The 26448-nt window shown below is 41.8% G+C and overlaps 1 protein-coding gene across 1 annotated transcript in view; it reads left to right on the forward strand.

Annotated features, from left to right (window-relative positions):
* The window catches only part of LOC121924439 (hornerin-like), a 47626-nt gene extending 22423 nt beyond the window's left edge, over positions 1-25203 (forward strand). Inside the window, exons 4-9 of the mRNA XM_042455911.1 lie at positions 1303-1398; positions 9059-9226; positions 11587-11712; positions 17974-18194; positions 19110-19165; positions 19419-25203. Of these exons, the coding sequence (XP_042311845.1) occupies positions 1303-1398; positions 9059-9226; positions 11587-11712; positions 17974-18194; positions 19110-19165; positions 19419-22471 (3720 nt within the window). The 3' untranslated portion in view covers positions 22472-25203. The remainder of the gene's footprint in view (positions 1-1302; positions 1399-9058; positions 9227-11586; positions 11713-17973; positions 18195-19109; positions 19166-19418) is intronic.
* Positions 25204-26448: the final 1245 nt, after the last annotated feature.

Consider the following 26448-nt stretch of genomic DNA (forward strand, 5'->3'; position numbering starts at 1 on the left):
GTATCCTCCTACTGTAGTTCTCTTTTCCCTCTGGCCTTAATTCAGAACAGTACCATCCTGGTTGTTTTAAATCTCCCTAAATATTCACGTTTCATCCCACCATGGATCCTTTCATGGGTTACATTTGATCCAGGGCTTTTGGTTGTCAGACTTTGAGTTTTTATGTTTAGGGCACTGCACTCTACTCTCTCCCAGGACCTAGCAGCTTGAGAGCCAGCGTGGAGTAGCAGTTTGTGTGTTGGATTGTAACTCTGTGGACCATGAAAACCCACTAGGTGACCTTAGGCAAGTCACACACTCTCAGCCTCAGAAGGAGGCAAAGGCAAACCCCCTCTGAACAAATCTTGTCAAGAAAACCCCATGATACACTTTCCTTAGGGTCACCATAAGTCAGAAATGACTTGAAGGCACACAACAACAACAACCTGGCAGTTCAGTTAGCATGGTGGACATCATCTAGAAATTTAAGCTACAACAAAGGAATATTGTCTGTTCCACTGATATGCACAGTTCTGTAAGAACTGTGAGCCCTTTTCTGAATGTTGTAATTTTTTTGTACTATAAATTAAATAAACATTTAGACAGAGAAGGCTGCAAGCCTTTTAGGATTGGGCTTCGTATCTGTGATGTGGTCTTCTATTAGAAGTCCAGATGGAGGAAGATCTTACCTGTTATTGTAAAGGTTTGAAAACTTTCCTCTTTATTTGCCAGATTAACCTGCTGAGTCAGGCCTGAGGTTGCTGAAATAGGTAGTGATTGCTGGGATTTCGGAGATTTTATGTGTATTTATACTGCTATGTTTTATTGTCTATGTCTCTGACTGTATATGTTTGATGTTCCACCCTTTGGTGGGAAGGACATTATAAATAAGTGCTATTGTTGTTGTTGCTATTGTTACTGTTATTGGTTGGGTATCCCCTGAAATACTTGGGACCAGAAGTGTTCCAAATTTTGGATTTATTTATTTATTTATTTATTTATTTATTTATTTATTTATTTCAGATTTTGGAATACCTGTGTTTACATATAATTAATGACACAAGGTTGGAGAGAAATCGGAGATCTGTGAAAAAGGAGGAGCATGGATTCCCATCATTTCACAGATCCTCACACCTTTCTCTTCCCACACCTCTCTCCAGCCTTGCAAATACAGTACTTGTGTTATAGCTCAAAAAGTTTTAGATTTTGGATTAATTTGGATTTAGGGATTCTGAATAAGAAATATTCAACCTGCATTGTTGTTGTCGTTGCTTTTGTTGTTGTTGTTAAGTGAAACCCACTGTCTCTTTTCATACTATGCAGGATCTGGACAATGGCTTCTTGCACAAAACTGAACTAGAAGCGAAACTGAGTGGACTTCAGGCTTGGGTGGAGTTAATGAAAAACATCCAGGAGCAGGTAAATTTAAAAAAATAAGTAAACCATGAAGTGGCTTGGATAAGGATCAAGCTACAGGAAATTTCTAGGATTCAGTTTTGTAAATAGCAAACAAACAGAGCCAGGAAACAAACCGATGTTTAAAAGTTTCCAGTAGATCTATCAACAATCAATAGTGCACATACAGTATAATATGTAATCCATACAATGTTACAGTAATAGATGTGTTTTCAAAGCAACTTTCTAGATTGACAAAATGCCTATTAAAAATGGCTATGCTTCCTGTATTCTGGTGAAATTTAGAATTCACCTGTGAAACTTGCTGAGAAGCAGGGCCACTAATCTGTCCCAGTTGTGGGCCCTCTTATCATCAGCCAGCGTGCAATTTCAGCTTCAAGTCACAATTATCTCCAGGAAGGAATTTGCCAGCCCCCACTCTGCCCTTATCATCCTCATCATACTTGCTCCACATGCATAGTCAGACTGTGACCTTTGCAGAATTCAAAATGTTGGCAACTGGAGTGCTTCAGCACTGCCCTTCCTGTCAGTTTTATAGAGAGATAAACCCAGCCTTGGCCAATTCTCTTGAAATTCCCTTGTCTTTAAAATGCCAGCAGCAAGAAACACTCTCTGGTTGGTGTTCTAGAAATCCAAGGACAGACTTTCTGCCAAGCTATTTCTGCCTTCTGCTTTCTGCCCCCTCTGAAAATTTACCCCTTAAACCAGTGCTTTCTGAAATGAAAGCCCTTGCCCAACTCCTTCCCTGTGTCCAGAATAGGTTCATGAGTCCAGCCCCATCTTGGAATATAAGATGACGTTAAACTATTTGAGTTTTCCTGACCCATCAGAGACCAGATCCCTGGAGTCAAATCAAGGCAGAGAGAGGCTCCTGGAAGACTGGACAACCGCTGGTCTTTGGAGTGCTTGTCTGGCCTTCCTTTAGGGTTTCTCAGTCTCATTGCTCCCATTGCATGGATAGTGTTCCTTGGGGACTTCACTCTTATTATTACACAAATGGAAGTGCCGATTAATTATGATAGTTGCTGACAGAATGAGTCTGTTGCCATCTCCCCTTTTTGTTTGAAAGGCTTGGGCCACGTGGAAGAGGCTATAATGCTCCTTTAGGTAATAGATGGCGCCTGGTTGCCCATGGAACACCCATTATTTTTTATAGCCTCTTCTCCTTCCCCATGCCTCAGGGTATCTTGTATTTCCCTATAATTCTACTTTTTTCATTTAGGCCATCTTCCAGTTCGTAAAGCATAGTAATAATGCCCTTTTTGCCTCTAGCTGTATGCAGACGTCCAGTGAAGGTTAAAGCTTAGGCATAAAGAAGCTATCCAATGCAATGACTAAGCCAGGGAAGGGGGTGAGACACCTTCAGCCCTCCAGATACTGGGGCCAATAACTCCCATCAGCCACACCCACCATAGCCAATGGCAAGAGATGGTAGAACCTGTACAGTACTCCAGAATATCTGGAATGCCAAATGATTCATGTGTCTGTGGTAAACATTCCTGTATATACTCAAAATTTGGATATACATAACCATATACACTGGTGATAAGGGGATAAGTCTAGTAATGGTTTCCCTTACCCAAGTCTGAATGCTGTCTGTCTTCTGTCTGTCTGTCTGTCTGTCTGTCTGTCTTTTTTTCTATGAAGTCAAAGGCTTTCACAGCAGGTGTCTATAGTTTTCTGTGGGTGTTCTGGGCTGTGTGGCCACTGCCAGTACTGTATCTATCTATCTATCTATCTATCTATCTATCTATCTATCTATCTATCTATCTATTTCAGGATCCTGATTGTTTGGGATTTCAGATTACACACACACACATTCTAGCCTTTACAACTTTACAACTGTAAGAATAAGTTTGGAAATGTGTAAGCAATGTTTGAGACAAAATTTCAGAAGCCAATCCGGAGAGTGAGCAGGATTTCCAGTACTTCAGTGCACATAGCTTAATGCTCTTTACAATAATTAGGAGAGGCAAACGGTTATCAAAAGCATTACAAATATATAGCTAAAAAGGACACCTGTGCAAATTTGTTTGACCTGCTTTGTTCATTCTGATAACTGAACTTGGCTTTCCTGGTACATAATCTGTTTTAAACATGGTCTTATCTCAGACTTCGGAAAGCTTTGAGGCCAGGGCTACATTCTCCCAAAATTTCTCCCATGGCATTCTGGATGGGAGATTTGGGGAGCTGGAGTCCAAAAAGTAACTAGTAGCAAAATAAACAGTGGTGTGATAATGGAAAGCATTGATTGTGTAATGAAGAGTATGGTTTCTTTGGGTTCAAGGCAATCCCAAATTCAAAAAGGAATTGAGGACAAATTTGAGGACAGATTCAGGAGATGTTGAAACTGAAGTGAGGCAAACATCTGAAGCAAAATGAATGCAAATCTTTACAGTTTAGCAATTTGGATTAGGAGGGACATAGAAACACAGACAGGATCTGTCCAAAAGTTGATATGCTCGCCTGCCCACTTCCCTAGCTCTCCATAAGGGGAGAGCACAGGAGAGGTCTTACAGTTCTGTGACTGACAGGTCAATCTTCTAATCACAATGAATGTTTTTAGTAGTGTTCCCCAATCACAAAGCTTTTGTATAGATGTTTTGAGTTAATGTATCATAGGCCAACTATAGTATTCAGTCCTCAGGAGCAGGAGGTTTGTGGAACCTGTGAGAATGTAGCACTGAGTGCTTGCTTGCAAAACCACGGGCTCTCAATATTTTCTGCAAATGCCCCTGTGCATTCCATAGCCATCATCTACCTCATCCTTTCCTGGTTTCTGTAATTTTGATAACTAGGTTGAAAACAAATTTAAGTTTTGAATCAGTTTTTTTATTCATTGTAATTCCTAGCCCCTTCAGTAATCCTTCTAAAATATTGCAACATGGACAGTGAGCAGGGTTCCCAGTACTTCAGTGCACATAGATTGATGCTCTTTCTTGTATAGAAATGTTCCTTAAATAGAGAAACCCCTATAGCGTATGTCATTTTCTCATGCAAATTGTTGAAAACCACAACAAGCATGGGGAGGGGGAATAGGCAAGAGAAAATGGGTCACTCCGCTGCCTCCAATTTCAATAGTTCCCTTCCACTAAAAATGCTGTATCTATCCCAACTTGGCAAGAATAATCTCCGTAATCCTTTGTCATCCCACTCTGTCAACTGCTTTTAAAATTCCACAGTTTTTCTCTCTTCTCAGATTACTTGAATTGCTGAAAACTAAGTTCAAGGTGCAAAACTAATTTGCACTCAACTCAGCAGTGGGAAGGGAGAGGAGGGAGTGGAATCTTGCATTTCCCAGTTCTCTCAGGCAAAGCAAAGTGCTGCAGCCTTTTATCTGTTTAAACTCACTAATAACATTTGGCATCTTGACCACACTTTTATGTTCTTTGGTCATGCTGTACCAGTTTTCATCTGTAAAATGTTTGATTCTTCTGAAAGTTTTGCAAATTTCTTATCCAGCATCACTCTGGTTAAGACTCCTGACAGTTGCCCACAAAGAACCTAAAGGCTTAAGCTCCAAACGGAAATAGCTGCTCTTGTACAAAAATGCATGCAGCTGGCATTATGAAACTTGTCAGGCTTGATCTTCTAAAAGGAGGCAATTATCCTTGTATCTTTTATGAAAATCTACTAAGATTTCTTTTTTTTAAAAAAAAATAAACCATTGTTGGCAGTTTTTATTTATTTATATGTATATAAGTATAAGTGTGAAAACAAACAGCACAAACCCCCATGCGCATATTTGTCTGAAATGTGTAATGTGCCGTCCCTTCCTAAGGGGCAAGGAAGCTTCTATTGTGTCACAAGAAGGAAACCAGTTAACTAATGAATGTTCTTGTGAGGCCAGAACTCTCTCCTTGTAAGGAGACTATCCACTCATCTGTCCTTGATTTACTGCTCTGCCCATGCCTTCTTCTGGTAGTCTATCTCTGCTGCTGGTGAATATTTTTTTTTGTCTTGTTTCTTCAATTGATCACTGAATTACTTCCAACATAAAACACACAGCTTACCTGTCCTCAGCGGAGGCTGCCTGTTATTCCATTGTGTAATTTACTGATCCCTGCCTACCTTCTACCCTTTAGGAGAAGGCACACTAAGAACAATGAACTATCCAAAACTCAAATGTTGGAGCTTTTGGGGGGGTGGGTCATTTTTACAATCCAAATAAAGCCCTTTTGTTGTAACAATGAAGCACACCTTCAGTTCTGCTTTGGAAAAAAGCGCATTGGCTATCAAAATGTGCTTTAGGAGTGTGGGAGTCCTTTAACTGATATATCTTCTCGTGATGTAAGGTTGTGCCAGCTTATAAATTGACAGTACTTGTCTTTCATGGTTTGCCTCCTTATCTACAGATCCCCTGCCCCCTCCATCCCTACCACACACATCCACACCCCTCCACTTTGAGCTAGTTTGCTATGAGCTTAGCATTATTGACTTTGGCACCATTCTGCATTTTTTTCACCCACTCCTTCAGCACAGAAGTAATAATTTGCTGCCTCTTGTCAGCATTATCTTTTCCTCACATTGGAATTATAATCACGAGGCTCAAAAATGGGTACACTTGGTGAACCCAACACTTCCTGGCCATTCCCAAGTCTCTGCAAATCTGCCTTGGTTGGTCCCTCTAAAGTATTGGTCAAGTGAAATTTGGCTTGTCCTGCTCCCTATAAAAATGGATACCTTAATTGCTGCAGGGTTAACATATCCCACTTGCCAGTCTCTGTGAATGCCTCAAAATTATGCACATGTATCCACATGCACCTCTGTGTAGTGATCCCTGAAGGTTTTTAACTTGTTTAAATGCAAGGGCTCTGCCTGTTTACCCAGTGTTTAAGTGCCAATGGAGGAGATAATAAGTCGCACACTTGATTTGGTGGCAAAACAGCTTTTTACTGCTGATGGATGAACTGTGCATTGTAGCTCCAGCCTTTGTCCCTTGGCAGTCAGGCAAGAGTGAGTCGAAAGAAGCTGTTAATACTTCCTGTGGAAACAGTTTTAAATTGTTTCATGAAGGTGGAGCATGGGGCAGACTGAGGAGAGGGTGAAAAGGGAAAGAAACAAAAAGACAATTCACAAAGACATCAGTTGATGAAAGGTAGAAAAATAAGACAATGGACTGATTTTTCTGTTTTAATGCTGGGGAGTAACACCACTTAAATCAGGCATGGATGGAAAAAGGCACTGAGTGAAGAAGTACAGAGTTAGTCAAACACCCAAAAGGTGATCAGGCTTTGGAATCTGTCCAGTTACATCTTACCTGTTCCACATTGTGTTTGTGTGTGTGTGTGCACTTTGTTTTTGGGGTTTTTTTACTCGTTGTGATTCTTTTGAAAGTCATTGAGTTGAATCCACCTTTGTTAGAAGCAATCAGGGAGCCCTTCCTCTGCATCCTGACATCAGTCACCACATGGGTATGTGCCAGAGGTCATGGAGCTGCTGCTTGTTACAAACGAAAAGGAAAAGGAGAATGAAGATAGAAAACACAAGTGGTGGGGACAGGAAAAGGCAGATCAAACTGCTGTCCAAACTCAAGCTCTGGTTACAGTTTGAAAGTGGTACTATAAATATGGGAAGAGGTAGATGGGAAGACCAGTGATTCACCTTCACTTTTGCAGTAAATTGCAGTCGCCCCGTTCACGGGGCAGACTGCTTTGCTGCTGTTGCGCGGCAAAACTACAAGCCCCAGAGTGCTCTGGGGCTTGCCCGGTTCCCGATTGGCTATCAGGGCCGGAAGGGGCGGCCCTTCCGGCCCAGGGACGCTCTGGGAGCTGGGCTCGCTGGTGCGGGGCTTCCGGTCCTCCAAGGCTGCCCATTGGTGGGCTCGGCCTTGGGGGCGGGGCCCCGCAAATGACGCAGAGGGGAGGGGCCGAGCAGTATATATTGCTGCTCGGAGGCCTCTCCGCCTCAGTCGGCACTTGGCTTCGAGCAGTGTGGAGCCAAGCTTGGAAGGGAGATAGCCTTGAGCTTCTCCCGCCTGCCCACCGCTGTTTCAGGTGGTTTTTTGTCACAACTGTTCGGCAGCATAGGCCAGGATCTGAACGTTGGTGGTACCAGGGCTATGGAGTTCTGGTCTGGGAGTCACAAGGTACCCGGGGGCGATGAGCGAAGGTGTCTGGCCATTGCGGGGGCCAGAACACAGGTGCACCTCCCGGTGACTAGGGGCTTTGTGAATTGGGGAACGCAAGGCATGGTTTGCGCTCAAGCGGTGTTCCTTAGCCCCTAGGTCATCCCAAGCGCCGGGTAGGGACCCGGCTTTGGATAATCAAACAACAACGGGTTGTTTGATTGCACAGATCCTGACCTTATGCTTTGTGCCAACCCTACCAATGGTTTAATAAAGTTGTGGCCTTTCTCCCATGTTGGTGTTCTGTGGTTATTTTGACAAGCACATACAAGGCAAACAGCAGAGTAGAGACAGGGTTGAGGAAGGATTCAGATGGATTAATTAGTCTCCGGTTCAGAATTAAATCTCTTGAGTTGGATGAATGAGGGGAGAAGGTGTGTGACTGACAGAGAGTGCATGGAGCAGTCAGAGATCCTGATAAGGGAGCAAAGACTTGGAGAAACAAGAAATTTTATCACATTGGGCTCTAGGCAGGGATGAGAACAGGACAAAAGGAGCCTGCCCTTCCATTCCCAATCTGTCCCCAGAGGAGGAGATTTTTGAGAACTGTTTTGAGAATGGAACAGAATGAGCGAGGGACTCTGCATGCAGTAAAATGTGTCCCCCATTCATTCCACACTCATTCCTGGCCCCTTCTGTTCCATTCTCATCCCTGCCTGGAGCTCATGGTACGATAAAGTTCAAGCTAAAGTCTTTGTTATAGTAACCCCATTTTAAGATTTGTGGCTTTCTGCTAAATTTGTTGCTCACTGCTTGTAGTTTTTCTAGTACTTAGATCTTTTATTGGACTGAACAAGTAACTGCATGTCTCCTTTAATAATTCATAAAGGACAGCAAATATCTATTCCCACCAATTGTTTTTGTTTTCATGGGTCCACAGACATTGTTGCAAATTAATTTTAGAGGGTGCTATGACTCCCTCTTAAATGTTGGTTAGATGTTATTGGAGAAATCTGTTTGATAAACTTGTGTATATGTGGGATTTTTAAATGCTAATTAATTTTTAAAGAACACAGCAATGAGAACTAGGTTGTGAATGTGTAGAGGAATATACAGGGATATAATTTTTTCTACAATGGAAATGAATCTCAGCATCCTTTGACAATAGAGAAAAACATAGACTGCATTGAGGGGGATGGTTTCTCCTTCTTTGGGGGGGGGTCTTTAAACAGAGGTTGGATGCCTACATCTTAGAAATGCTTGAATATCAGAATTCCTGCACTAGACTAGATGGCCCTTGAGGTACCTCCAGCTCTGTGGTTAATTTATTATCCATCTAGGTTACTCTTGGCTTTACCTGGCTATGACTAGAATGTCTCACTCAGCTAGTAAAAGAAATATGAAGTAGGGCCTTTCTTGTTTCAGATCTTACCTCTTCAGCTATAAACTCACTAGCCCACCCCTTAATTCAGAAACATGACTGCTGTAGAAATTATTGAGGCAATGGATATTAAAGAGCTAATTGTTATTACATCAAGGTACTGGTGCTAAGCTGGAAGCTGTAACTCAACTACTGTATTTTTCCTGTTTATCTAGGAACTTGAGGAAGTGATGTCACAAGTTAAGGATGTCTCAGTTGTGCTGGGGATCGACAACAACAGATACAACCCTGATCCACAGAGGATTGTGGAAAATGTGAGAGCTCAGTATGAAACCCTGGCTATCAGGAGCTGGGAAGAATTAGAGACACTCACCAGAAGCAAGGTATGCACCTACTTGGCACCAAGGACTGTACCAACAACCCCCTTGCAAGGTGAATGTTAATCATGATGGAAGGCTGCATAGGATATCACAGTTGCATAAAGAGAGTGGAGTAAGGGTGATACACATGAAGAATGTGTGGGGCATTTGATTTTTGTGAATTCCCATAGGGACTGACTAATTATTTCCCCAACTAATGTGTGGATCTGCACAAAGTTATCTTCCAGCTCAAACACTGCCTTAAAAACCTCAAACAGCCAGAAATTGCCTTTAAAAGGTGCCTTTTAAAAATAACTAGTAACTGTTACTTGCTACATCAGCAAATTAACTTTGTTCAATTTTCATGGATTTTGAAAGGTTGTGTTTCTTACGAAGAAACATAATATCTTGCAACATTACTTGTAACTTGTTACTTTCAAACTTTGAGAAATTGCAGCCACATGGTCCTATCATACCACCGTAGACCAGCGATTCTCAAACGGTGGGGCAGGACCCAGGATGTGTGTGAGAGAGTTTTTCGGGAATCTCTGGTCCATCCTCCTTTTCTTCCTCTTCCCAAATTTTTTTATGTTTAAAATTTACACATACATTGAGTTAAATATTGAATTTACTCAAATAAAACAACAGTGGACCCTTGTTATCTGCTGGGGTTTGGTTCCAGGAACCTCCGTGAATAACAAAATCCGTGTATGCTCAAGTCCCATTAAATACAATGGCATAACAAAATTGTGTCCCTTATATAAAATGGGAAAATTAAGGTTTAATACTTGAAATTTATACTTTTTGGGAAGATTTTCAAGCCGTGGATGCTTGAATCCACGTATAAAAAATCTGTGTATAAGGAGGGCCAACTGTATTCTAATTTGAATGATGCTATTTCCTTATAAATGTTAAAATACGAATAAACATGAAAGTGCAAATGAAAATACGCACAATGGATAAATAAAATATTGTTATTTACATTCTACTCCAAGCTGGGGGGGGGGAGTGTGACCTTCACATATAGATGTAAAAGGGGTGGTCCAAAGGGTCAAAATGTTTTGTATATCAGTGCTATAGACCAAGCTTTAAAGGTACTATCCAAGGTATTGACCCTCATCTTCCTAAATAGATTCAGGAGTTATTTAGATGGTGTAAATAATCCTGCTAGAATGTGGGTTGTGTCTGTGTTGTTCACAATCATAAGATTTGGAGGGGGTTGCAACCCACCTTCCACAAAACCCAGGATAATCAATCTGGGGAGGGGGAGTAGATTTCCTGAAAGATTTGCATCGTCTGCTAGGTCAATAATTGATACGGATATACCTGGGACAAAATAGTATAAAACTCTGCATGTCCTGAATGTGTTTCAAATACATTCGCATCATCAACTCCATCTTTATTTGCAGTGTTGACACATGTGAGCAACTGAACTCACAGAGATGTGCATAGATCTGGTTCTGATTTTTTTAAAAAATAGTGTGGACAACAAATCAGGAATGTGTGTGTGGGATTATCCACATAGGGCCAAAACAGACTGCAGAAATAATCCATTTGGAAGATCATTTTAATGGCCCTGGCTCAATGCCAGGGAATTCTGAGAACTGTAGTTTTGTGAGACATTGCACCTTCTCTGTTAGAGAGCTCTGTTGCCACAACAAACTACAGTTCCCAAAATTCCCTAGCACTGAGGCAGTTAAGATGGATTATTTCTTCAGTCTGTTTTGGCCCATAGTCACGTTGCAAAACAAAACATGTGAATAACCCCTCAGCACTTTAGATAACTCCACTGACATTCAAATTAAAACCTGGAGACTAACATGGAATCCACCAGCTATCACTGATATTCAGATAAAAGTATACAAGGGAAATAATGGCAAAAAGAGAAATGTAAAGTCAGGGACAGGCCACATGAAGTTCCTTATTCATTTGCCAAATGGCTCATAAAGGTGGAATTTCATCTCAAGGAAGTAACTGGCATCTGTAATTTTACATGAAAAGGAAGATGTATATCAAACAGGCTGAAGAAGCACAAAGTTGAGGAACAAGGGAAGTAAGTAAGTATGGTTAGGGGTGAATTATTATGAACCAATAGAAGACAGATTAACATTCTGCAGGGAAGGAGCTGGTGGTCCCATCTTATTCACAAATTTAACTCTGTATGATCTGTGTATATTAAATCCTGTTGCCTAAGACTGGTTAGAGACAGAGAAAACTTTACATTAAAATCTATTTCTCTATTTATTAATTATTACAATCATGTTTGTGAGGTGGGTTTCCCCCCCCCCAAAAAAATGTGACTATTTGGGGGCTCTGTATCCCTTGATTCCATTTTTTTAAATTTTGCTGAGAAGAATGTAATGTCCTCTTAATCCTTTCTGCAGCTTAATGAAAGAGAAGTGCTTTCAGTTAAGTATGGAGACCATCTGCTTCATGACCGGAGGGTGATTGCTGAGTTAAACATACAGATCCAGAAAATGAGGTCCTGCATTGTGTCCTTGAAAAGTCAGGTAAGGCATGGCTGGTGGCAGACTCAAAGAGTAGCTGGAGGGTTCAGAAAAAAATATGCCAGACCAAGATTTCAAATAGAAGTTGCGTTAACCTTCTTCAAAGGTGAAACTGCAAACTCTTTACTATTTTCAAAATGTCACTAGGAATTTTTTGTGACTTGTCCTAGCACTTCACTAGCACTTGCTGCCATGTGCCTTCAAGTCATTTCCAACTTATTTTGATCCTAAGGTGACCCTATCACAGGGTTTCGGGAGCTGAGAATGTGTGATTTGCCCAAGATCACACAGTGGCAGAGCAGGGAATTTAACCCTTATCTCCAGAGTTGTAATCCAGTGTTCAAGCCACTTTACAACAGTGGCTTTGGTTTCTTGGTAGTAAGCAGAATTGACTTGGACAAAAAAATTAGATACAGGGGCTGCCATGCCTTGACCTGTCAAAATTAATCATGCATTTATTCTGTGCATGGCTAGCTGGATGTTACAGTAGCATGTCTACCATAGTGAAGATGGTGTACCCAACAGGGATGTGTTGCTGTTGACAATAGTCATATGAGAGGGTTTACAGCTCAGAGCTCATGCGTTGCACTCAGAACATCTCAGCTATTCTTTTTTTTTATATACTTTATTTTTTATTTCATCAAAAGAGAAAATAATTACAAACAAAAAACATTCCATATTCATACAATTTTCTCTTATCCCAACATATCCTACTCCTTTCCCCCTCCCCCTCCCTCTCCCCCTCCCCCTCCCAATCCTAATATATATACTTTACTTTCTCTTATATACTACTGTCTCTACACCTGTGTATTTTCTATTCCTTCACTCTACTTCTATACTCTTCCAATATTGTACAATTAAGTTCCAATCTTCTTCTTCATCTTCCTCTTCCACTTCTTCCTCTCTATCTTCTTTCAGCTTTCTGGATAATTTATCTGATTCTCTCATGTCCAGTACTCTTATAAACCATTCCTCCAGAGAGGGTATCTGATTCCCTTTCCACTTTTGGGCATATAGCACTCTCGCTGTAGTGATCATGTATAACATAATTTTCCAGTACTTTTTTTCAATTTCTTTTCCTAATTTACATGTCATGTTCAAAAGGTACAATTCTGGTTTCTTTGGAAACTCCCTTCCTATTATTTCTCTTACTACAGAGTGTATATTATCCCAAAATTGCTTCGCTTTCCTACACGTCCACCACATATGGTAAAAGGTTCCTACCGCCTTCCCACATTTCCAACAAGTTTTGTTTGCTTCCTTATACATTTTTGACAATTTAACCGGAGTCAAATACCATAAATAAAACATTTTGTAATAATTCTCCTTTAGGCTTTGCGCTAAAGTAAATTTGTTAGTCTGTAACCACGATTTCTCCCATGCCTCCATATTTATATTATGTCCAATCATTTGACTCCATTTAATCATATTATCCTTTATACCTTCTTGCTCCAATTCCCTTTTTAGCAATTCTTTATAGTATTTCGATATTTTTTTCTTTTTCTGTTTTTCCCCAATTATACCATCCCACTCATTTTTCCTTCTTTCTATACCTTCTTCTTTCCAATCTTTCTTAAACCTTTCCTCTAGCTGCTTATATGGGAACCATTCTAATTTTATTAGAACATCCCAGCTATTCTAAAAGGTCTTGCATAAATGCATTCTCAGGAAAAAAAAACAGTCTGATAAGCAAAGAAAATCAAAGGATTCCTCATAGGAATTAATAGTTACACTAGAGCAAGGACTGATAAAGCTCAGGGCTCCATGTGGCCTCTAAGTCTGTTTTTGTGGCTCCTGATCCCCCTGACCCACTTTGCTACATTTTTTTCTGGCAAAAAAGGAAAGATGAATTGCCTTTCTAGGAAGCCTCTTGGAGTAGCCCTTCATCATTTCAATTGATAACAGGGGCAATATTTAACTTTTAAAAACTGGGTGTTTTTTTCAACCCCAACATGGTTTTCCATCAGTGTTCCTCCACCCCAGATTCATTTTATTTTATTTTGAATTTTGTACAGTCTCTGCTTTTCTCATGAAGTGCCACAGGCAAAAAAAATTGGCCCCAGACCCACCATAGTTACCCAGAAAACAGTCCTACCCAAGAGTCAGAAAGTAGCATTTGTCAGGTTAATTTTGGTAAACTGCCTGGCATGGCATGGTTGCTAATTTCATGCAGAAGTTTTACAGTTCTCTTTTTATTATGAACACAGCAATGCAGCTTGTGGGTTTTATAGCCCTTGCTTCTCCAAGTTAACAGATTTCACAATGTATGTTTCTAAGATTATTTCTGGAAATAATCCAGATTTTTATTCATTTATTTAAAGTATTTCTGTATCACCTCCCAGCCCACAAGGGTTCCTGAAGTGATAAACAAACAAACAAAAAACAATTAAAGCAATACAAAGATAAAAATATATTAAAAATAAATTAAATATTCTTTAAAAACTCCTCTAAAAATCTAAAACAATCCTAGAATCCAATTTTGAAACAGTTAAATCACTGATTTCAAATATGGAATACCTTGCAGAACAGCACTGTTTTGGCTGCCAACTGAAAGCGTAAAAGAGATGGGGCCAGCCTAAATTCTCAGAGTGGGGATTTCCACGATTGAGGTACTGCTACAGAGAAAGCCCTGTTATGTGTACCCATCAATCTGATTTCATGAGATGTTGCAATAGAGTCTCCTATGAAAATCTCAGATTTCTGGCAGGCGCATATGGGAGGAAGAGAAGGTATTTCTGATACCTTGGTCTGAAGTCCTTTAGGGCATTGTAAGTCAACATCAGCACCTTGAATGGAGCTCAGAAGCAAATTGGAAACCAGTGCAGTTCTTGCAAAACCAGTGATATACAGTCTCTAAAATGCACACCTGACACCAGTCCGGAGGCTGCATTTTGCACTTGCTGCAGCTTATGAACTCCTCATGATTTGGCTCCCACCATTAATCTCCTCGCCCCTCCTACTAATAAACTCTCTGTGTTTCCTCCTGTTTCTTTGGAAGAACTCTCTTCGCTGTTGAACTCATCAAAACCCACCACCTGCTCTCTTGACCCACTTCCTTCTCGTCTTCTAATCTCTATAGCCCCCTCTTTGTTACCTTCCCTCCTCTATATCTTTAATCTCTCTCTCTCTCTTCGGGTTCCTTCCCCTCAGTCTTCAAACATGCCTTAGTTTCCCCTATCCTGAAAAAACCCTCTCTCGACCCCTCTTCCTTGGCTAGCTATCGTCCAATCTCTCTTCTTCCTTTTCTCTCTAAGGTGTTGGAACGAGTTGTCTATTCACGCTGTCTTGAGTTTCTTGAAACCAACTCCATTCTGGATCCCTTCCAGTCTGGTTTTCGCCCACGGCACTCCACAGAGACGGCCCTTACTAAGATCTCAAATGATCTTTTGCGGGCCAAGGCGAATGGCCTTTATTCTATCCTTGTCCTACTTGATCTGTCTGCGGCCTTCGACACCGTGGACCACTGTCTCCTGATAGATATACTCTCTGACCTTGGTTTCTCGGGCCTTGTTCTCGATTGGTTCACATCTTACTTGTCAGATCGATCTTTTTCAGTGGTCTCGGGTGGTCAGACCTCGTCTTCTGTCCCCTTATCTGTTGGAGTTCCTCAAGGCTCTGTTTTGGGTCCCCTTCTGTTCTCTCTATACACACTCTCCTTTGGCAAACTTATCAGTTCTCTTGGTTTCTCCTACCATCTGTACGCCGATGATACCCAGCTGTACCTTTCCACCCCTAATCTTTCACCAGAGCTAGAGCAGCAAGTGTCATCCTGTTTAACAGCTGTCTCCCACTGGATGCACCATCGGCGTCTGAAGCTCAATATGTCCAAGACCGAGCTTCTTGTTTTCCCTCCTAAGCCCACCCTTCACTACTCCTTTTCTATTTCTGTCAATAACATCTCTATCCAGCCGGTCCAGGAAGCCCGCAGTCTCGGTTTCATCTTTGACTCCTCTTTGTCATTTATCCCTCAGATCCAGACTACAGCCAAAGTCTGTAGATTTTTTCTCTATAATATCGCCAAAATCCGTCCATATCTCTCAGCTTCTACCGCAAAGACGCTGGTCCATGCCCTAGTGGTCTCACGACTAGACTACTGTAACCTCCTCTTGGCAGGGCTTCCTCTCTCTCACCTCCACCCATTAATTTCTGTTCAGCATTCAGCTGCACGCATTATTTCACTCGCTCGCCGTTATGATCATGTCTCCCCTCTGTTGTCTTCCCTTCACTGGCTCCCTCTTCCTTTCCGCATCAGGTACAAACTTCTGCTACTCACCTTTAAAGCCCTGCATGGGCTGGCCCCTCCTTATTTAACCGATCTTCTCTCTCCCTACATCCCTACTCGCACTCTCCGCTCTGGTAGCCAAAGTCTCCTCTCCCAACCCAGGATCTTCTCTGCCCCATCCCGGATCCGTCCCTTCTCTCTTGCTGCCCCTCATTCCTGGAACCTTCTTCCTCTGCATGCACGGCTCATCACTTCCCTAACCAGCTTTAAGACAGAGCTGAAAACCATATTGTTTAGGGAAGCGTTCTCAGGGAATTTGTGATTGTCATCTGGCTGTCTGACACTATTTGATGGGATGTGATTTGTTTGATATTTGATGTTTTTAATCTGTTTTTTTTCCCTTTCTATATGGTAATTTTATCTATTCCTCTTTTAATTGTTATTATCTTAGAATGTACGCCTTGGGCAGGCTTTTATTTACTCTTAATTTTACCAACTTTGTACAGCGCTGTGTATAATTACAGCGCTATAGAAATAAAGTTTAATAATAATAATAATAATAATAATAATAATAATAATAATAATTTTTTGAGGACAGTCCCACATCAATTGCATTACCAGTAGTCTAATCGAAAAGTAACTAAGGCATAAACCACTGCTGGGCAAAGTTGCTCCTGGCTACCGCAGCAAGGGCCTGTACAAATGGGCGCTTTGCACCAGCCTATGCCCAAACTAGGATTGCACGGGGGCTGAGTATTTACATGCTCAGCAACCCTACCATGCACCCTAGCCACCATCATGGTGCACACCCATCCATACGGGCCACGCAATGATGATGTCCATGCAACACAGCGCCCAAACAGTGCCACATGGCACGAATGTCATCATGGCACGCGAGCACACTAGTGGCACCACATGCACAGCCTAAAAAGAACCCACCAGGGAGCAGGTTCTTTTCAGGCCTCTCAGAGACTGCAGTGTTTGGTTTCCATCCGGGGCAGAATTTCCATCTGGGGCATCTCATTGCCCCTTTCTGCCAATCTATCCAGCCCCCAACATGGCTTTCCAGGTGCAGTGCTGGGTCCAAGAACACCCCAAGATACAAACCTGATATTTCAGAGGGAGAGCAATCCCATCTAGAGCAGGCTGTGATCCCAATCCCAGCTTGGTTTTCCTACTGACAAGCAGGACTTCTGTCTTGCCTGGATTAAGCCTCAGTCTATTTGCTTACATCCAGTCCTTTACTGCATTGAGACAATGATTCAGTGCTATCATAGCCTCTTTGCATCCGTTGTAAAGGAGAGATATCATCAGAAATCAACAGAATACAGATGGCACCCAACCCCAAAGATCCAGATAATCTCTTCCAATGGCTTCATGTAGATGTTGAGCAGCACAGGGAATAATATTGATCTCTGTGGAACCCCACAAGCTAATGGCTAAAAGGGGTGAACAACAGTTTCCCAACACCATCCTCTGAAAACATTCAGCCAGGAAAAAATGGAAGTATTGCAAGCAATGTCCCTAAGTTCCATATCAGCCAAAAAATCCAGAAGGATACTATGGTCAGTGGTATCAAATACCATTGAAACCTTGGGAAGAACAAATAGGGACTCACTCCTTCTGTCCACCAAGGTAACCAAGGCTGTTTCTATCTCATAACCAAATCTGAACCCAGATTGGAATGGGTCCAGATAAACTATTTCAACCAAACAAGGCCTGGAATTGTCACCACTCACTCTAGGATCTTATAAAATGACTGAGTTGATGGAGAAAAGAAAGCTCAACAGACACAGAAATAGGCATTTCTCTTCCTCTGACCATCTCTGCTCTCTCTCTCTCTCTCTCTCTTGGGAAACATGTCACAAGTCTACATCTTGCTTCTGCAAAACTACGTACTCATATTTCCAAAGTGAGTCCCTCTCTGATTTCTTCATCCAGACTTTTACCCGAGTCAAATGTGAAGCAGTGAGGAAAAGAGGAAAGCAGAGTACCAAACCATGCTGTCACTCAATTTCCATGTTGCCTTCTCTCCTCTGTAGTGTCTGCGCCTGGAGGACAACATCAAAGATGTTGGTGTACAAGGTGAAACTGCCCTCAATGATGCCAAAGCTAAATTGGCAAAACTGGAGGAAGCCCTTCACAGTGCTAAGCAAGACTTGGCTCAGCTGGTTAAGGAGTATCAAGAGCTTATGAATATCAAACTGGCCTTGGACATTGAGATTCTCACCTACAGGAAGCTGATGGAAGGTGAAGAAATCAGGTAAGAAAACTGTTTTGGAGCCTCTGCATGTGTGAACTAAACAGATGCCAGAGGTGAAACCCTTAGCCTAACAAAAAACTAGATAAGTGGAGATTTCAGTGCATATGCAAGGTTTTAGATGTACAGAGGTGACTGCACATATGTGAAGCATTGATGCATAGACAGCTACTGTATGTGCATAAGTGAAGCCTACATATGCCGAGGCCTGCCCTTCTCCTATTACAGGCACCCAGACTGAACAAATAGACATGGGGATGGATGTGGGAGAGATGAGCCAAGGAACCATGGGGCCTTCATGGGTGACCCTTTTCTTCACATGGAGCCCCTTCACATAATTAACATTGGGAAAGTTTTTCTAGTTGTTTGGAATCTCAGCATTCTGTCAGTAAAGAACCCTGGTGGCGCAGTGGTTAAATGCCTATACTGCAGCCACTCACTCACAAACCACAAGGTTGCGAGTTCAATCCCAGCAAAAGGGCTCAAGCTCGACTCAGGCTTGCATCCTTTCGAGGTCACTAAAATGAAGAGTGTAACATGCCCAGTCACCCAGTGGGTTTCCATGGCTGAGCAGGAATTTGAACCCTGGTGGCATATTCTTTGGGGGAGGAAAAAAGAAGAAGGCCTGATGAAAAGTGGCTTCTTTATAATTAACAGATACAACTAGATAGGTATGGAGGGTGGGGAAGAGAGAGAAAGAAGGAGTTGGCGCCTCCCGCTTTTATTTCTCCCAAAGAGAATATGATAAGTCAGGCCTTCTGGTTCAGAATGGGAGTCCTCAGGATACTACCAGCAATCTCAAGGCAAACTCCAGATTTCAGGTTATTACCCTAACTGCTGAACTATTATTATTTTTCTTAAGAATCACATCTTGTTCCACAGCTCAGCTCATTTAAGTTGTTTTTCCTATCCTCGCAGCATGGAATCTCCACCACCCGCTGTCATTAGCAGAATCTACCCCACTCCAAAGCTATGTAAGTTTAATTTGGTTTTCTGTTCATTAGATTATCTAAAAAGCTCTTCATATTAAAGAATGCCCTGCACTAGACTAGATCCCACTGAAAAGGTGAATTAACCCAGTTGTAGAAGCAAATAGTAGTTCTAATGGGGAGACTGGGGGAGATCATTTTCAATCAAATACTCAGATGGAATGGCCTTTAAATGGGGAACACTAAGATGAAAAATATGGATTCTGAAACCAAATTTCCTTGTGTTTTCCCTTTTTAGCTTCATCAAACTCCAGCATCACAACCACATCGCATTTGGCAACCAGAGGAAAAGAAGATTCAACAGAAAAAATGAGCCACAGTAGAAGCAGTTTGGAAAGTGGACTTTCCAGAAGTCAGAGTGGTGGGAGTGGGCTGGTCTCGGATGGTGATTTATCTAGAAGCAAGATCAATAGAAGTGCAGTTACTCCAGATGGTAGTCTTTCTAGAAGTCACAGTAGTATGAGTGGAAGTGTCTCAGAGGCATTTAGAAGTCACAGCACCAGCCACAGTGGTATCTTGGAGAGTGGCCCTTCTAGAAGCACTAGTAATAAAAGTGGAAATTTTGCAGATATTGAAGACATCACAGAGACCAGTGTTTCTAGAAGCCATAGCCATGGCAGTCATAGAACCTACAGCAGCAAGAGTGGGGATAACTTAGAAAATAGCCTTTCTAGAAGTCCAAGTAGTGGAGTCAGTGGCATCTCAGATAGTTATCTATCAAGAAGCCAAAGCAACAGAAGTGGTGGTATGACTGACAGTGTATTTGCCAGAACCCAGAGTGGTGCAAGTGAGGGTGCACAAGAGGGCAACTGTTCTAGAAGCCAAAGCCAAAGAAGTGTGGGATTTTCACCATCCAGCTTTTCCAGAACTCCAAGTGGAGAAAGTAATATTATCCCCGGAACTACCCATACTAGAGAACTCAGCTCTGGAAGCAGAAATGTTCCAGAGGGCAGCCATTCTAGAAGCCAAAGCAGCAGAAGTGGAGATTTAACAGACAGCAGTTTTGCTATAATTCACAGTGGTGGAAGTGAGGGTGTCTCAGAGAGTAGTTTTCATGAAAGCAGCAGTGGTAGCAGTGCATCCTATGTAGTAGGTTCTCTTTCTAGAAGCCAGAGTGATGAAAATGAAATTCACAGCAAGCATGACAGTGAAGGTTATGCTGAGCCTGCTATTTCCAGAACCAGAAGTGCTGAAGATGGTGGGGTACCAGTGGGTGGCAGTTTTAGAAGTCAGAGTGGGGCAAGCAGGGACAGCTCAGGGGGCAGCCTTTCTAGAAGCCAGAGTGATGAAAATGAATTTCGTGGCAGCGAAGGACATGCTGAATCTGTTGTTTCCAGATCCAGAAGTGCTGAAGATGGTGGAGTTCCAGTGAGTGGAATTTCTAGAAGTCAGAGTAGGATAAACAGGGGCATGTCAAGAGATGGACACCCTTCTAGAAGTCAGAGTGATAAAAATGAGTTTCATGGCAAGCGTGGCAGTAAAGAATATGCTGACCCTGTTGTTTCCCGAACCAGAAGTGCTGAAGATGGTGGGGTTCCAGTAGGTGGCATTTCTAGAAGTCATAGTGGAATAAGCAGGGACAAGTCAGTAGAAAGCAATCTTTCTAGAAGCCAAAGTGATGAAAATGAATTTCATGGAACTGGAGGATATGCTGAGCCTGTTGTTTCCAGAACTAGCAGTACTGAAAGCAGTGAGGTCCCAGTGAGTGGTCTTTCTAGAAACAGCAGTTGGGCCAGCAGAAATAGCTCCCAGGGTGGCTTTTCTAGAAACCAAAGAGGCCAAAGTGGTGTCTTTGCAGACACTGTCTTCACTAGAGCCCGGACTGAAGGGAGCCAAGAGGGAAGCCTTTCAAGAAACCCCAGTGATACAAATGCATCCCCTTCAGAGGGTGACATTTCTAGAGGTCCAAAAAGTGGAGGCAAGGATCCCTCAGAGGGGAGCAGTTCTCGAACCCCTAGCATCAGAAGTACAGGCTTAACAGACAGTGTCTTTATGAGAACTCCAAGCAGTGCTGATCAAGAGGTTCAAGAGGAACTAAAGTCAAGAATTCATAGTGGGGCAAGAGATAGTAGTGAGACTAGCTTTTCTAGAAGCCAAAGCAACAGAAGCAGAAACCTTACAGATAGTGTTTTTGCTAGAACTCACAGTGGTACAAGCGAAGGTGGCCTTTCTAGAAGCCAGAATGATGAAAATAAAGGCTTCATAGAAGCTAAAGCATCTAGAGGTCACAGTCGTGGGAGTGGAGGATCTGCAGAATCATCTGTTTCCACAACCCCTAGTGATGAAAGTGAAAGTGTCCCAGTGATGAAAGTGGAAGTGTCTAGAAGCCACAGTGCTGGAAATAAAGGCATCCCAGAAGACAGTCTTTCCAGAAGCCAAAGCAGCAGGAGTGAAGGATTTGCAGGTGGTCACCATGCAAGAGGCAAGAACAAGGAAAGCAAAGGAAGTGATAGCAGTGTCAGTAGCAAGTGTGCAGCTGACAAAAGTCACAGGGAAGCAGATGAAGTTGTTCTAGAGTCTGGTCTTTCCAAAAGTAGAGGTACATCAGTGGATAGCTTTTCTAGAAGTCATAGTGATGAGAGTGCAGGTCCTGTGGAGACATCTACTCCTATCTGCCTCCGCAGAAGAAATGAAGGTGCTATGGGACATAGCCTTTCCAGAAGCCATAGCGGAAACAGTGGGAGCTTTAAAGCAGCTGATCTCTCCAGAAGCTCCAGTGAAGTAAGCAGAGGTGCTTCAGAGGCTAGTCTTTCTAGAAGCAGCAGCAAAGATAATGAAAGTTCCTCAGAGGGCATATATTCTAGAAACTACAGTTATAGATGTGCAGTTGAGTCACACCCTTATGTTTCTAGAACTGAAAGTGGTGAGTCAGAAGCAGTTCCAGAAGATGGCCTTTGTAGAACCCACAGCTCAGGAAGTGGAAGGGCATCAGGACCCAGAATGTATAGAAGTCACAGTGGTGAAAAGGGAAATATGTCAAAAACTAGTTTCTCTAGAAGCTACAGCAGCGGAGGTGAAGAGGCCTCCATAGACAACCCATATGCAAGCCCCACTGGTAGACAAGAAGGCTTTCCAGAAAGTAGTCAGTGTGAACCCATAACTGCCTCATGTTCACACAGAACTACAGATAAAGGTGTTTGGCAGAGTAGTGAAACTGGAGGTTTAGTGGAGGGAAGCCAGAGTGGTGACCCAAGTCCTGTCTGCATGATTTATGAGCTTTCCTCTGATGAGCATCACCATCCTCCATCTGGCGAAATATCCTACTATGTTGAGTCCAGCTCCATGGAGTAGGTGTCCCATGCACACAAATGGGATCCAGATACCTTCTTATAGAAGTCCCAGTCCATCCATTGGCTCATAGACCACAGATGGGAATCCACATCAACCTTCTATTACCAAGGTTAACAGTTGGAAACAGGATTTTTTGCAGGCTTGAACATGGCCGTGCAACATTCTTTGTTATGATTTGTGGGTTCAAACACAGAGGATAACTTGAGTCCTTCTGGTAGTATACTCTGTGGTGGGGAAACTAATAGCTCAGCTGTTGTTATAATAATTAATTGCAAGAAATTGCAAGGAAACATAAGCTAACAGCAATAGTCCAGTATTATAAACAGTGCCTTTTTGTTCTCATCTTCTATCTTTTACCCAATCTCCTAATATGCAGATAATTCTGGGCTTTCCCTTTTAGGAAAAACAAGAGGTGTGATGCTCTGCAAGGGATTCCTTTTGTGGGATGAGTTAGTAGGTGTATCATTTTGTCTCTACATGAGCAGAGAAAGGTGTTGGTGTTGCATGTCCTTTTTACCCTAGAAAATTATATCCATAGATGAAAAGGTGTTCTTGCTGCCAAGAGCTATGGAGTCCAACATTAGGGACTTGGGTTAGGTGATGTGGTTTGAGCATTGGACTATAAATGTGGAGACCAAGGCTCTGTCATGAAACCCACTGGATGACCTTGGGCAAGTCCCATGCTCTCAGCCTCAGAGGATGGCAATGGTCAACTTACTCTGAACAAATCTCACCAAGAAAACCTCATGATAAATTCATCTTAGGGTTGCCATAAGTCATAAATGAACTTGAAGACACATAACAACAACAGTTCCAGTCTAGCTTTGGACCTATTGGCCAGGCAGGCTACAAGAATCTGACCTCTTCAGTTTCTATGTGTGAAACAGAAATGTTAGGGACTTGGGGTTGCTGTGAAACTAAATGAGGAATGCACAATAATGTGCATTTATATTTATTTAATCTAAATATGTTATTTATATTTAATCCCTATTGAAATCAAAAAGGCATATTAGTGATAAGTGCCATTGATTTCAGCTCTGCTGCTTCTGCTGTTTTGGCATCACTGGTTGCATTTTTCGTTCTCCTTTCACCCTCATCAGTTAATTAAGGGAAGGGGTGCACCAAGTCAGAATTCACATAGTGAATAAGCAGTTATCACAGCACTATGTAGGCAGTCAGATTATGTCAGTAAAAGGTGAGGGTGAAGATGTTAGGACCATGGTGCTTTGATAGGGTGACCTTATCCAACCAGTGAATAGGATTGTGCAGAACCCATATATACGTAGAATATACATTGCAGACAGTCAGATTTAACTATCTGGTAATGTCACTGCAATAATATGCTGATAGCAAGTGTGGAAATCCAAATGTAATGGGTAAACATTCTCCAAAGCAGTGCCAAAAATCACTGAAAATTGGAAGAATTTTTCAAATGTTGACAGTTTTCCTTTAAAATGTGAGTAGTCTTGGCTCAACCCTAGGCGCATGTAAACCTTCCTTGGACTAGGGCCTCTATGTTCTTGGTAGTTCTGTATATATGATTAATAACCCAAAAACCTAGTTCTGTTCAGTCCCTTTGTATTCCATTGGTAAGATATGAACTTTGCAAAGCAGATAAGACAGAGAAGCCTTTTACTACAATCATCTTGTCACCCTGCATCCTACCTCCACCTGATCTCTTGGCTTTGTATAGGTTGCCATGAAGCCAATAAGGTTCACATAGCTCCCTGTATTTTTCATGAGTAGAGGAGGAATAGACATGTAGTATATGCTCTTCCTCCTGCTTACAAACGGAACTCCACATAATGTTGGAAATTCAAGATAGCTAAGGCTACAAATTAAACTGGAAGGATGTCACACTGACATCAGCTGTACATGCCCCTGAATTAACAAATATGGATAGGATTGCATTCTGGAAGAAAGCTGGAGGTGGAAGGAAGGATCCACATAACCTGACAGATAAGAGCAAGGAGAAAAATATCTAGGTAAAATGATTACTGGTGCTGAACAGATCGTGTGAAATCAGTATTGATAAAACAGTGGGCTATGTGAAAGATTTCAAGTGAGAAGAGGGAGAAAGCAAGAGGCTGATTATGGAATGGGAAACCATCATAGGTAGGATCTTCAAAGAAACAGTAAGTAGGAGGTGTTTCAGATTTGGACACTAGTTGTTTATGCTGGTCCATTTCTTAGAAGAAGATTTTGCCATCACTGTATACATTGCAAATAAAAAACAGATGTGACAGTCAAAAAAGAAGTAGGAAAGGTGAGGCTAGATGTTACTCCCCTGGATTGTTTGTATTTGCTGTTTTAATACAATAAATATTGCACATATATTTAAGTTAAATTATTTTGATTCTTCAGACTTACTGCTTAAATTCTCCCTTTTTCGGCCAATAAATATATATCATACACTGGCACAACACTTCTGTGCTTTGGGGATCTGTCTTTCCCACTATGGCAACCTTTTGGTCATTTTATGAGAATACTAGAGATACTCAAGAGATTGTCCTAATTGTATCAGTAAATATGGATAAATGCCCATAAGACTATGAGTAATTGTATTATGAATTCGAACAAGGCTCGGTTCTCTGTTACTTTGCCTATTATTCTCATGTAGCTTACATGTTATCAAGTTCACTAAGAAGCCTGTCAATTAAAGTTGCCTGCTTGTCTTTTTTTTCCCTGTCTTTCCATTGCAATGTATTGATATATGGCTGTGTTAATAAAGTATTGGGCTATTTAAAAAGGAAAAAAAGTCATTCATCCCTTCAAAATTGTGTTGTGAACAATTCCCCTTATATTCCTCCAGGAAAATTATGACATCTGTCTCTGCACAGTGGTGCAAAAAAACCCTCTTTTGATCAAAACCAGGGGTGGGAATTATATAGTTCTCCACATGTTGTTGTATGACTTCCATCAGCCCTAGCTTGCATAGCCTGTGATGATGAATGCTGGGACTTACTGTCACCTAGTGGGCCACCCTGTTTGCCACCCTGATCTAGAGCAAATAGTCATTTAAAATTTCACCCATTTCTATGTTCAGAGTAATTCAGCACTGGCTACTAAAATATATATCTTTGTATGCCAGATGTCTCTTATTTCAAGGAATGTTTTGGCAAAATATCAAACAACTGATAGGTTGTCTGAATGCTCATCAAGACACAATGGTTTCATACAAGATGATGCTAAAGATCACAGTAAAACAGCTGCTATTCTAGTACTTGCAGATAGTCAGGTTCAAAGTCTTCATCTCACTAACAAAATTTTACTGTGATCTTATATTGTCGCATTTAACATGGCTTTTATTTTTAAAAACAAACAAACAACAAAGCACTTTTATATGTGTTCATTTTTTATTGGCATGTTATGTAACTATTTCAAAGGCATTCAGATTTTTTACATTTCTCTTTCCTATCTATATTTCACAGGGTTAGCAGGAGGAAAGTTCACTAAGATCAATTCCCATACCGAGGCAATGCCTCCACCCATTAAACCATATCAATAATTACACAACTCAACTTCTCCCGCCTCCACACCCACTACAGACCAAGTAGGCCTCTTCACCTACTGGGTTCATTCAAACAAGAACTTAGGTGGCACGCATCAATATGTGCCCAATTAACGCTTCCCTTGAGATCTCTCCTGTTCAACACCTCATTGCTGCACTTCAAGCTGAGGAAGAATTATTTCCTGCATCAAAAGTCACTTAGCCTTGCCCTGCTGCAGCACTGGGGCCTTGCTGGTTGAGTCCTGGGAAACTGTTTCCTCCCCAATAATGCTGCCCTATCTGTGGACATCACTATGTAAGGTTTTTAAACCATGATTTCAAGGGGAAGGATGCAGCTTGAACGATATTTATTGCCCAACGACGCCTCTGATAGTTGCCCTATTCCTGACCCATCCCATTTTCATTCAGTTTTCCGCTTGCAATTGTGCAAGTCCCAAGGTGTGAAAGGTCACTCCTGGGGCAGTTG

The sequence above is a fragment of the Sceloporus undulatus genome, chromosome 2 (assembly GCF_019175285.1).
Source record: "Sceloporus undulatus isolate JIND9_A2432 ecotype Alabama chromosome 2, SceUnd_v1.1, whole genome shotgun sequence".
NCBI classification, from domain to species: Eukaryota; Metazoa; Chordata; class Lepidosauria; order Squamata; family Phrynosomatidae; genus Sceloporus; species Sceloporus undulatus.